Below are 12,110 nucleotides of genomic sequence, written 5' to 3' on the forward strand. Positions count from 1 at the left end.
TGGCCAATGGCTCTGCAATCACACCTGCCAATTCCTTTAGCACCCTCAGATGCAGCGCATCCAGCCCCATGGACTTGTGGTCCTCCAGCTTTTCTAAATAGTTCTGAACCACTTCTTTCTCCACAGAGGGCTGGTTACCTCCTCCCCATGCTGTGCTGCCCCGTGCAGTAGTCTGGGAGCAGACCTTGTTTGTGAAGACAGAGGCAAAAAAGCATTGTTGGTAGTGACCAATAGATTGCTATGCTGGTTTTGATAGTGAGGGATGTAGCTTCTACACATTCAGCTATTTTTTTTTGCCAATGTTTCCTCAAACATCCTCACACCTCGACACTGGGATACGAGGTGATCCGATATGACTGATTGCTATGCATGAGTGTAACACAGCTTCCTTGTAGTCACTGAGTAAGGAGATATTGCTCATTACCACTCACATAAAGTGTCTCACCAGGACATAACTTAAGACATCCCACTTCAAGCGAGAATCATACCCCTAGATGACAAACCACTTGCTTGCAACTAAACACATTTTACTTTTTAAATATAGGAAAATCTTTTGGTGTGAATGGCTATAACTGAGAATGAAATTTATGTGTAGCATTTCCTCACGTGGCTGGCTTACAATGAAGATGCTTTGCTTTTGCTCTTTTGGCACCTGAAATCTTTGTAGTTTGACAGTTACTCTGTGCAGGCTGCAACAGGTAATCGTCACTCTTGGTCAAACCTTCCCATGGTGGCAAAAGGCTTCAGACAGGTTCAAGGGCCAGGCACGAACGTGCAACTCAAAGCCTCATGAACTGGCAGAGCATCTACTGGCTGTTTGTGGCAGCAAAGCAGATCTCACTCTCTGAGGATCCTAAAAAGCTGCCTATAGCACCTTCTGGACTTTGCTCAATGCTTACAAGGCTTCTTTGCTGCCACTGTAGGGGACAAAGGAGCCTGCTCAACAGGTGCTGTACTGGAAAAACAAGACAGTTAGAAACTCACTGTTTTAGTGATTCCTTGGCTCAGGGGAGGAGCTAGAAGCTTAAATGAATTTGCTATTGAACAAAAAGGAATCAAAATGTTTTACAACAAAGTGGCCAGGAGAAGCTGACCCACCAGTCTGTTTAATCACCAGAGGCAGTAATCCTGCTGGCCTGAGTAGAAGGGCAGGACTTACTCCTGAAGTCTCCAGCAACAACATTGCATTCCACAAGTGGGAAACATTACACTTAGCCATGACTGAGGGGAAAAGCTGGGCAATAGGGGAAAAAAAAAAATCCAACAACAAGGTTTGTTAGTTCTCACCTGTAACTTTGCATTTAACCAAAAATAGAAATTTTCATTTAAATGTTTCCAAACCAGCCTCAACTCGCCTCATGTAGACATGCATTATAATATTGGCTCTCAAACTATAGTATATCGACCACAAGTGGTCTGCGGCAATCTGGCTGGTCACATGGTATTAGCCCTACTTTTTTTTTTAGCTGCCAAATAACATTAGATCGTCATCAATCCCGCACCATCAGATACATAAGGCAGAAGCCAAACAGTGCCAATCACCACACTGCTGGGCTTGATTTTCCCAGGTCTTTTATATTCAGATTTAATCATGCCACTTCAGTGATTATTGTGCTATGGAACATGCCTCTGGTCAGCCTCTCCATCTCTTGCTGCGTTGCCAATGAAATGCTAGTCTAGGTAGCTTATCAGGGATTCCTAAAAGATATCCCAAATATGTCCATCTCTTCTTCTTTTCTACTTGCATTGTTGTATGTAGTTGTGCCCATTCTAGGAACTCTTCATTACCTATTCTAGAAGTTCATTTTACTTTGAATAGTCTATGCAGACACCTGCATTGAAAGCTGTTCAGTTTGTCCTGGATGGACTCATTTTTCCCTAGGACTCTGTTCCATATATAAGGATGCTTAGGATGTTGCTTCTAAAGATCTTAAGTTGGGTCTTTTTGCTAATCACACTGGAGTTCCATACAGTATTGAGATTTTGAAATACAGCATTTTCTTTAGCTATTCTGGACTTTACATCAAACATGCACTATGGTGAATGACCTCACCCAGATAAATAAATTTATTAACAGCTTCTCAAGGCTTCACCTTCCAAGTAGATAAAATCATCAGCAGGTAAATTATCAGTAAATCAAAAATTGAAGTGATGAACGTTAAGACCTCTGTCTTTTATTGCATATCTTCAAACTGATTTATTTATAAAACAGATGTCTTCTGCAAAGTCTAAGTCTCCAAGCTCATGATATATCCACACAATATCCATTTCCATACCTTCCCAAAATAAAATCAGTAGCGATTTATAACAGGATGGCTGGCCCACTAAAGGAAACTGAGCGCAGCTCTCCTATTCCAGCTCAGGTACTCCCTGTTTGGGCTAATTAAGAGAGCGGAGCAGCATCTGGGAAGCTACAAGAGACTTAAGAGTGAGTTAAAAGGGTCAGAGCAGACTGGTTTGGTCAGGAAGAGAGGTTCCTGGGAGACGGCTGAAAGCACAAGAGCAGCAAAGGGTTTGCTGGCTGAGAAAACCAGGGCTAGAGGGCTGAAGGCAGAAAGGAGAAGCAGAGGGAGATGCCTGCTGCCTCTAAGCTGGAGCAGAGGGCTGAAGGGAGGGAGCAGCCAAGGGGCTTATACACTAGCATCTCATTGCCATGAAGCTGGGTCCCCACAGGAACCAGGAGAGGTCCCTGTGGAAATGCTATGAGCTCCCACTGGGAAGAGCAGGGTTGTGCCCCAGAAGGAAGGCCTGGGTTGGCTGTCCTGGTGGAGGGACAGAGGACAACTGAAAGAGTCCAGGTCTGGTGGAAGACAGCAAGATGGTGAGAACAGAGCCGGGTTTTTAAAGATTGCATGCATGGAGCTGATGTGGACTATGTTGTGGGACTTCTGGTTTGGGACTCTTGCAGTGTGGCTCGGTTAATAAACCATGATGTACTGGAGGACAGGTTGTATTGGATTTACTATGAATTCAAGAGGGAAACTGAGGTGAGGGGCCACTCACAGGGCTTCAGTCTTCAGTAGCAATGCCTTGTGATCTACTAGAGTCATTTTGGAGGAGTCCTGACGTCTTCCTCTCTAGTGAGAGGAGTCTTTGATGGCATCTGCAGCCAATTACCCAGGTAGCTGCAATGCCAGCATTAAATTAGACCTGGTCTGGGCTTCCCTAGCAGTCACATTCCACACTGTACAAAGTATTTGGAAATGTGGAAAGTGTGGCATCTTAGGTTTTGGAAGCACACTATACATGATGGAATGTCATTACTGTTGGAGCCTGGTGCGACGGGGTATACAAACCCCATGCTGGGCCTGAAGGGGTTAAAAGGCAATACTGGGCCCAGGTAGCCCTCCCCCTCCAGAGCTGCTGACCATGCTCCAAGACTGGAGGAACAGGTTAAAAAGTGCTCAGAAGCAGAGGCAAAGGGTGGTGGACAGGTTGTAGGAGAGGGGTATCTGTGCACTAACCACAAGGTCGCCCAGTCCTCTGAGCCCCCATCACACCTGGGAAGAGAGTTGTAACATACTCACCTTTTGTGGGATAAGGTAAATTTGGGGGGGGGGGTTCTTTTTATTGTTTTGCTGACCTTGTTCACCTATCCCCATTGTAACATATACTGTACTTCCAAGTACGACAGTTATTGTTAGTGTGGGAAATCTTAACTGAAAGTTTCCTGACGTTTTCATATTTCTATTGCACTTTAAATTTGTATTAAAAGGTTTTTGTTCTGGAAATTATCGTAGTACTCTTAATGCTACAATGCAAAGTGTGACCAGTTCTAATATTACTTTGAGCACCTCATGTAGGGCCGGATTGTCACCTTTACTCATGTTATGAAGTAGCACCTTAATGTAAACGTGGCAGAATCTGACCCTTAAGACTCTACTGTCAGGACATTCACTCCCACTGACCTCAATGGGAGTTCTATAACAAAGTGCTGGCGGTATAGAGCCATAACAGTGTACAGGCATGAATTTTTGGAATAACATTGTCCAACTTAATGGAAGACCTCCTTTCATACATTTAAAGATTACAGAAAGCTGTTTACTTCATTATAAGCTACAATTTCTCTTTAGCAGAACCTCATGTTATAAATAAACTTTTGAAAACAGGTTACTGACTAAAAACTGAAAATGTTTTTGAAATGTTTATAAGACAACTAAAAAGATTACATTTTTTGTTTGCACCTCATTCCCTCTATTTTGTTAATTAGTGGTAATTCTCTCTGGATACTTACTGAAATTAGCAAGCTGTCTGAAACAAAGTTCTAACAATAATTCTAAATTAGCAAAGCCTCTCTGGGTTCCTCATCTATCCTAGAACCATTATTCCTAAAATTTTACATTTTGAGAACTGACAAGTTCCTTCAGCCAAATTAAAAAATGTATTTTACATACACTGAGAAATGAGTCTGACTCAACTGGACTGAGATACTACACAGATTGTGGCACAACAGCTACAGTAAAAATCATATCACTTATAATTATTACCTTGTGGCCCATCTGGGTTGCCAAATTCTTCCCAATTTTTTCGAGATTCTTCATCAGTTAAACTAATTTTAAAGAAAAGTTAGCAAGTTAGTAGAAAGTACAGTAAGTTTCTCTGCATCATTAATAATACAGATTAAAAAAAAGTGGTATCAAGCCCCATTAAGTATATTTGAGAGCTGGTTTGGTTTGATGGCCTAAAAGTAGCAGAATGTATGACAAAGGAGAAGACAGGAATCTGAATTCTAAGCTTAATCTTCAGCTCCTCACACCTGGAAAGGCACAGAATTCTGTAGTACTGTCTTCAGTTACTTAGGAGACAGAGGGGAAAGTATAAGCTTTAAAAGCTATACATCAATACATGCTGGCCAAAATAAAGGTAGGTTCAACACTCAAAGCCAGAGAAGATTCATAACAATGCAAAGTAGGTATTGGTGACATTACATGTACTTTAAAACAAAAACTTTTTGAAGAAACTAGCCCAGTTAAATTAATGCAGAATGTGACATTTTATACCAAGAGCACACAGTCTGCATTTGCTGCCTAAGGGTTTCCAGGCAGAGCTTAAGTGTTGGTTTGACTTATGAAATTAGATGAGGGACCTGGCTACCTAAAAGGCAGTATCCAGGAGATACTACCCTAACTGGGAAGAGCAGAGGCACTCAAACCAACAGTCCACAGCTTTGGTAGAACACGATTTAAGTACCAAGACACTGGAGGTTCTCTCTGATGGTAGGGAAACATTCATGATACCCTGAAGGAACCTGAACACCATGGGTTGAGAGAAGAGGTTTGTTCTTAAAATCATGGTGAGCAGACATTGCCAAATGAACCTTAAAGGAGACTAAGGCTGAACCCTAAGACCTAAGGGGTAACATATACTTTAGAAACAGGACTTCCACTTGAGAGAGTCTTTACTATCGCTCCAAATGGTAAATCATTTCCATTTCTGTCTACAAGTACAACTAATCCAGAAAAGGGTTCTTTTCTGCAAAAAAGTTTGATGAAAATGAAACCTTTTAACTGATTGTCCACATAAAATTTCAATTTTACACTGAAAACTCAAATACCTCAGGCAAAAGTGTGAGCTGTAGTGTGCTCCTCATGTTTCCCATCCTCTTCTATTGGTTGGGACCCCAACTGGACTACGCCTCCCACAGTGGACTACAGCTAGGGATTCTCTCATGCACAGCTTCCTCTAAGAGGTGAGACTGTGTTGCACTATGGCAGATGTAGTCCAGATGGAGATCCTAGCCCCTAGAGGAGAATGGACACATGAGGAGCAAATTACAACTTCCAGTTTTGGCTGAAGTATTCCTTTTCAACTGAAATATTTTGACAAAAATATCAAAATTTTCAAATGAAAAACACACACACACTTTTCAGGAAAAAAAATGTGTTAAGTCAAAAACAGTTTCAATGGAAATGTTTTGACCAGCCCTATTTGTAACACTTCAAGGCAGAACTCTTTCTAAAACGTAAAATAATGGCCTGAATCCTCTATGTATAGAAGCAGTCCATGCTAACTAGTAAACTAATCTCCTCCATGCTGCTGGAGGGAGAGTCTCTGAGTTTGGACGTAGGACTTTCCGTTTCTGCTGAGATAGGTGGTCTGGAGACAGAGGCAGCAGTAATGAGAGTTTCCTGGCCACCTGCAGATGATGTACCAGTGCAGGCCTAGTCACACTGATACTATCAAGTTGCTGGCTCTGTCGAACCTCAACTTCCTTATAACCCTGGGTATCAAGGTGATGGGAGAGAAGACATAAAAGGGGTTTGGCTCCAGGCCAGCAGGAATTTATCATGAGACCTCTTATCTGTGTGCGCAAAACTGAGGGTAACTTCTGTGTGCCCTCAGAGCTGGACTCCGAAGGCAGTGCAGCCACAGTGCTTCCTGCAGCCCAGGGAGGTACTTAGGGGAGGGTCTGATCTCCCCACCTTCCGCCCCAGAGCGGCCGGGCAGGAGAAGACGAAGTCCTGTCCCCTCCCAGCCTGGCTGGGACTAGCAGCTAGGAACCCCTGGTTGGGGCACTCCCAGCAGCATGGGGGAGATCAGATCCACCTCCAGGAACCTTCTCCGTCTGCAAGAATCTCCGTGGCTGCTGCCCTCAGAGTCCAGCTCTAAAGGCAGCATAACTGCAGAGCTTCCTGCAACTAGGGAGGTACCTGGAGGTGAGTCTTATCTCCCCCCAAGAGCGGCCGTGCAGGGGAAGAGAAAGTCCCATCCCTCCTCGGCCTGGCAGACTAGCAGTTGGAGCCTGGTGAATAGTAAGAGCCCCCAGCTGGATTGTCCCATTCCTGCCCCTCTTCCTCCCCTCAAATAGCTGGATTGCATGGGGGAGGTCCAATTTCACAGCTGTGAATTTGATAGGGCCATACTAATGAGCAAAAGATGCAACAGAGTTCAAGGAAGCTTGCATGCCTAGGAGTCTTAAGAACTGTGTGGTTTGTACTGCGTGTTTGAGGATTATCAAGGAGTCTTATTTTTAGAAATCTCTTCTGGGAGAAAGGCCCCGACTTGTGGAATCTAGGATTGCTCCAGTGAAGGTGATTCATCTGTCCAATCTACACAGTTTTTTCTCTCAGCTGATTAGCAGAGACTGCAAGAGGTTGCACATGTAATGTCAGCAGGATCTCTCTTCTGTGATATAAGTGGCTATCAGGAGCCAGATAACTGAACATGCCCTGGCACCTGAGATATGTAGCTACTAATAATAGAGACTTTGTGAAGAACTCTCAGGGCTGTAGATAATCCTAATGGAAGGACTCTGAAATGGTAATGACGACCTGTGCCCACATGGAACCTGAGAAACTTGAGGTGTGTGCATTTGATTGCCACAAGAAAGTAGTAGGATTCCTTTAAAAGCCACCTACCAATCCCCCTGAATAAGTAAGGAATGATGTCTCCTGGGGTGAGCACCCTGAACTTGAATGTTTTGATCAATTTCTTGACACTTCCCTCTTTGGCTCTCTTTTGTAGGAGGGGACTCACTTCCTTTTAGCAGGACTTTCTTACAAGATCGGACCCTCAAGAGAGGGAGGAGGGGGATGAAAGCAATGTGGTTTGGTGCAGAACTGAATAGAGTAACCTATTGGATTGTGTCTGGTACCCAACAATATAAAGTAACCTGCACCAGACAATGTAAAAACAGAAGAGAGAAGGGAGGGAGGATTGGAGCAGTAACACATTTCATCACGCAGCTCTTGACCATCCCATCAAAACTGCTGCTTGGAACCTGATGTCCCAGGCTGAGCTGATGTATAACAAGGTATCCAACTCCTATTCTGTTATGACAGTTTGCTAACAGCCACTTTGGAAGAAGGCAATCATTGCCCCCTTGAGGCTGTATCTGCTACTGTTGCAGAGACGTGGACCGCTTTTGGCGATGACATGACAGGTAGGAAGCTCTCCTTAGGATAGAGGTCATGGACCGAGTCATGCCCAAGGACATGGCAGCAAATTTTGTGGTAATCTTTTCCAGTGTCATCAGTCCTGCCACTGAAGAAGCCCATGCCTTTGAAAGGAAGGTCTTTAATATTTTCCTGGGATTCAGGAGGCTTGCAGATCTTAACCCAAGGTACCTTCTTAAATTGTTTGCCCAGGCACCTAGTCTGCATTCTTCCCTTTCTGAAGGGGTAGAGTGAGAAGCTTTGTTACCTCTGGCTGCCTCCTTTGCTGTGGAACCATCATGGTATTAGCTCCAGGGTGGTGGAGTAGAAACTGATGCCTCTCACTTGGCACCCGGCACCTCCCGTGAGCTCCCTTGGGTGCTAGTAGAAAGGAAAAAAGGAGAGAGCAAAATATCCTTGATCAGATTTAGGACACTTGAAATGATAGGGATGGCCTGCTTCTCTTTAGTTTGTAGTCGGAAAATATCAAAGAAGGGATCAAGTTACTCCAATGCCAACACATCCACTTGATACTGGAAGGTATTAGACATTCTCTCCAAAGGCAATTGGAATTGCCTCTGATTATCAGGTGGAGAAAATTATGAGGTGTCAATCTGATCCTCCGTGAGATACCATTTGTACATTCTTTGACAGGAGCTTTGTACCATCCCTCAGAGTGGGGGTCTCATCCCACTCATATGATAGAAGCAATTCCTCTTGTGGATCCAGTGGTGCTGAATTTGGCAGCAACTGAAAAATGAACACCAGTGGAGGCAGGGGTGTCAAGCAAAGAAAGGATACTATAAAGGGCTTTGATGCTAGTGTTAATGAAAGTGCTGAGTTCAGCACGAGGTTAGGCTTGGCAACTTCCAGTAGGGAGTCCTGATTGTATGGCCACAGGAGGAGCTGGAGAAGGCCCTGAACAAGAGCCCTCCAGACTTCTGCATTTAGGAAAAGAAAGGTGACGAGGCTCTATTGAACAAGGTAGTGGACCTTCCAGGTTCAATTTCAAAGGGATCCCATCTTCCTCAGGACATTCTGGATGGAAACCAGTCAGTAACTGTTGAGTCAAACTGCATACAGAGGCATAGCCTCGACGGAAGACCCCTCCTCAGGCATGGAGATACTGATGGCGTTACCAGCGTCTGCACAGGTGAATTATCCAGATTTACAAGTGACAAAACATCTGGCTTCAAAGAAGCATTGAAGGGCAGGTGATGTTAGTGCAGGTCAAGAATCTCTAGGGCCCCCACGTTGTCAGATGCAGATAGGAGGAGGAATGATGATGATGATGCTGCTTATGGCTGTCTAGTGAGGCCAAATGTTCTCCTTTCTCTCACGTTGAGGGATTGCAGAAGAGACCTGCAAAAGTGGAGCCAGAGTACAGATACCACATAGAGCCCAAAATATTGGTGTCCAGCGAGTAGTCTGGGCATCATCCATGATGTTTTTGATGCCACTTTTGGCTTAGCTGACTCAATACAGAGAGTGGCACTGATCCCTGGATGAGAAATTGCATCCTTGGATGTACCTTAGAGGACCTTGACATGGAGGCTGGTATACTCCCTACCAAGAGACTTTCCAGAGTAATAGGTTAAAGGCTTTGAGAAGCCAAGTACATCTCAGCTTCGGATGTCTCTCCCCTCTCATGTAAAGAGTGGCACGTTGCATAATGACACAGAGAGGTGCTCATCCATGCATAAGAGCTCAAATGTGTCTCCAGAATTATTGAAGAGCAGGAAGTGCAGTTCTCGATGCACTTACAGGGCTCAGGATACACCAAACAGGCAGCTACACACACCATGCTATTCTATTCTACACTAACACAAACTATTTACAAATATTAAAGGAACTAGACTACAAAAATCTCTCCCATGGACACAAAGGCGCATTCCATTTAGTTCTCTGCTACACAGAAGGCACTGGGGCAGTTGGAGGTGCACCTCCTTAAACAGAGTGGAGTGTTAACATCAACTTCATGCAAGATCACTCATGCACCCCCAACAGCTACAGCTTTCCAAGGCAGTTCTGCAGCTCAGTGACAGGTTCCTCTGACCTGAAAAAAACTAATTTTAAAATAAAAGTTGTGTGTGTTTGAAACTCATGTACATAAGTGACTTAAAAAAAAAAAAGAAAAGAGCCACATTAGGGTGCAGAGGTTCAGCTATATAAATACATCTGGAGACCCATCCATTTGAAACTCACATTGCACATAATTCAGCACAAAAACTAAGTTAATGGTTGAGAAATTAAATGCACACGTCAAGATTTTTAAGGTTATGGTTCCCACACAACAATAACTCAGTCACACTGCACAATTTATATTAAGACAAATACAAATTATGTATGTGCAAGGGGTATGACAGTCATTCTGGAAAATAAAACTATCTTGACATGTGTTTAAATTCTCAGCCACAAAGTTCCATTAATTTAGTATCACACAGACACTGAGTTTAAGGAAGTTAATCCTAGCTGTCCAAACAATACCAGATAAACTGAGCAAAAACAAAACAGACTCGTTTTAAAAAGCAGCCACTCAAAATCCACAGCTTTGGCAGCACACTGAATACAGATAAAGCAGGACATTTTATAACCCCCCTCTGCCAGACTACTCACTGGATACCAATTTTTTGGGCACCATCTGGTATCTATGCTCTGGCTCCACCATGAACATATGGTTATGTACTCTAGCTGTGCTTAATTTACAGATTTCAAATGTGATTTGAAACAGTGATTTAAAACAAGATATTACTGAATCTGTAACAGGCCACCTGGCTAGCCACTGTCACTTAGAAAGTTTACCACTGGAACAAGGAACAACTTTCCTCAAAATACCCTATTAAACATCTAGAATTTTGACAAAAATCAACATTTAAGTAAAGCATTTAACACGGAAACTTGTCTTCTTCTCTATCCTATATCAGGCTCTTAAAGTAGGATCAATCCTCTTAGCATCTGAGTGCATTTAAGTAGTGCATTAAACAACGTGACTAACATCTGTCACGCGTTTGTTCTCTTGTCCTTTCCCCAGAGGTAGAGGTGCATGAAATGTCCGTTTCAATTTTTTTTTAAATGCACATACCGTGTGCTTATATTAGAGAAATCAAGAACAAAGGAACATGCTTTGCACTTCAGTCAGAGGGTGATGAGATTTGTGATGGTCTTTAGTTCCTGTGGGAGCTCATTCCATAGTTTTGGGCTGGCCCCAGCAAACACTCTGTCTCCTGTTCTACAACAAAACCTGCTCTAAGGATCACTTCTGATACACAAATCATCTTAAATAGTCATTTTACCGTATATAAAACATTTAGGACGCTTCTTTTTAACCTTTATTTAAAGGCCACTTTGTTAGGCTTAATTTTATTTCTCTCATGAAGACCGCCCAAGGATGGTCCTTGGATTGTCTTCAAGAGAGAGAAAATTAAGCCTATCTTAAGATTCAGTGTTTGAATAATGTTAGAATACACACTTCAATTTTGGAAATATTTCCTTTATTAAAACAGAATGTAGACTACATCCTTTGGTGGTGGTCTACCAAGGCTTCATTACACATCATATCAAAAACCATAAAGGTGTTAGCTGAGGAATGACTAGAAGCGATGCAGTGGAGAAAAAAGGATTTAGCGAGAGTCACTTAAAAACTACTGGGATAATTTGAGAAGGCCATTAAATCAGAGATATAAGCCAGCATGAAGTTCAATGGTCTGGAGAACAAGCCAGGCAAGAAGACACTAGAGGTAAAGAAAGTGGTGAGGGAGTGTTCCAAAGGAAATGAGTCAGAGGTCAAAATGAGATGTCTCCATTAGTGGATGAAAGCAGAAAAATTGAAACAATGTCTCCCTCTCTCTCTTTAGTCATATCTATCTTTATTGCCAGATGAAAATGAACAGAAACAGTACATTGATGCTTCAAAACCAAAACTTGGATATCAAATAATTACCCTTTTATGGCAATTCTGAAATTTAGTTTAAAGCAAGACTACTTATTTTGTTCAACACAATCTTTAACTTTACATAATAGAAAGTATCTCACCATATCAACTATGTGAAGTCGAAGTTTAATCAAAATTAAGATGTTAGAGCATATTGACAGATACTGCTAGAAACAATTCAGTTGGATAGTAAATGAGTCAGCTGTCAAACTGAAAAGCAGCTGACCTTTATTATGTATTTAATTGAATTAGTATTCATAGATGATATCAAAGTCAGTCTCTGCTAATATCCTACGGTTATATTT

General features: G+C 42.7%; 1 protein-coding gene across 1 annotated transcript in view; it reads right to left on the bottom strand.

Annotated features, from left to right (window-relative positions):
- SEC63 (SEC63 protein translocation regulator) overlaps window positions 1–12,110 on the bottom strand; it is a 100,484-nt gene that overhangs the window by 54,401 nt on the left and 33,973 nt on the right. Inside the window, exon 5 of the mRNA XM_073336936.2 lies at window positions 4,488–4,549. Within this exon, the coding sequence (XP_073193037.1) occupies window positions 4,488–4,549 (62 nt within the window). The remainder of the gene's footprint in view (window positions 1–4,487; window positions 4,550–12,110) is intronic.

This window comes from Lepidochelys kempii, chromosome 3, assembly GCF_965140285.1.
Source record: "Lepidochelys kempii isolate rLepKem1 chromosome 3, rLepKem1.hap1, whole genome shotgun sequence".
NCBI lineage: Eukaryota > Metazoa > Chordata > Testudines > Cheloniidae > Lepidochelys > Lepidochelys kempii.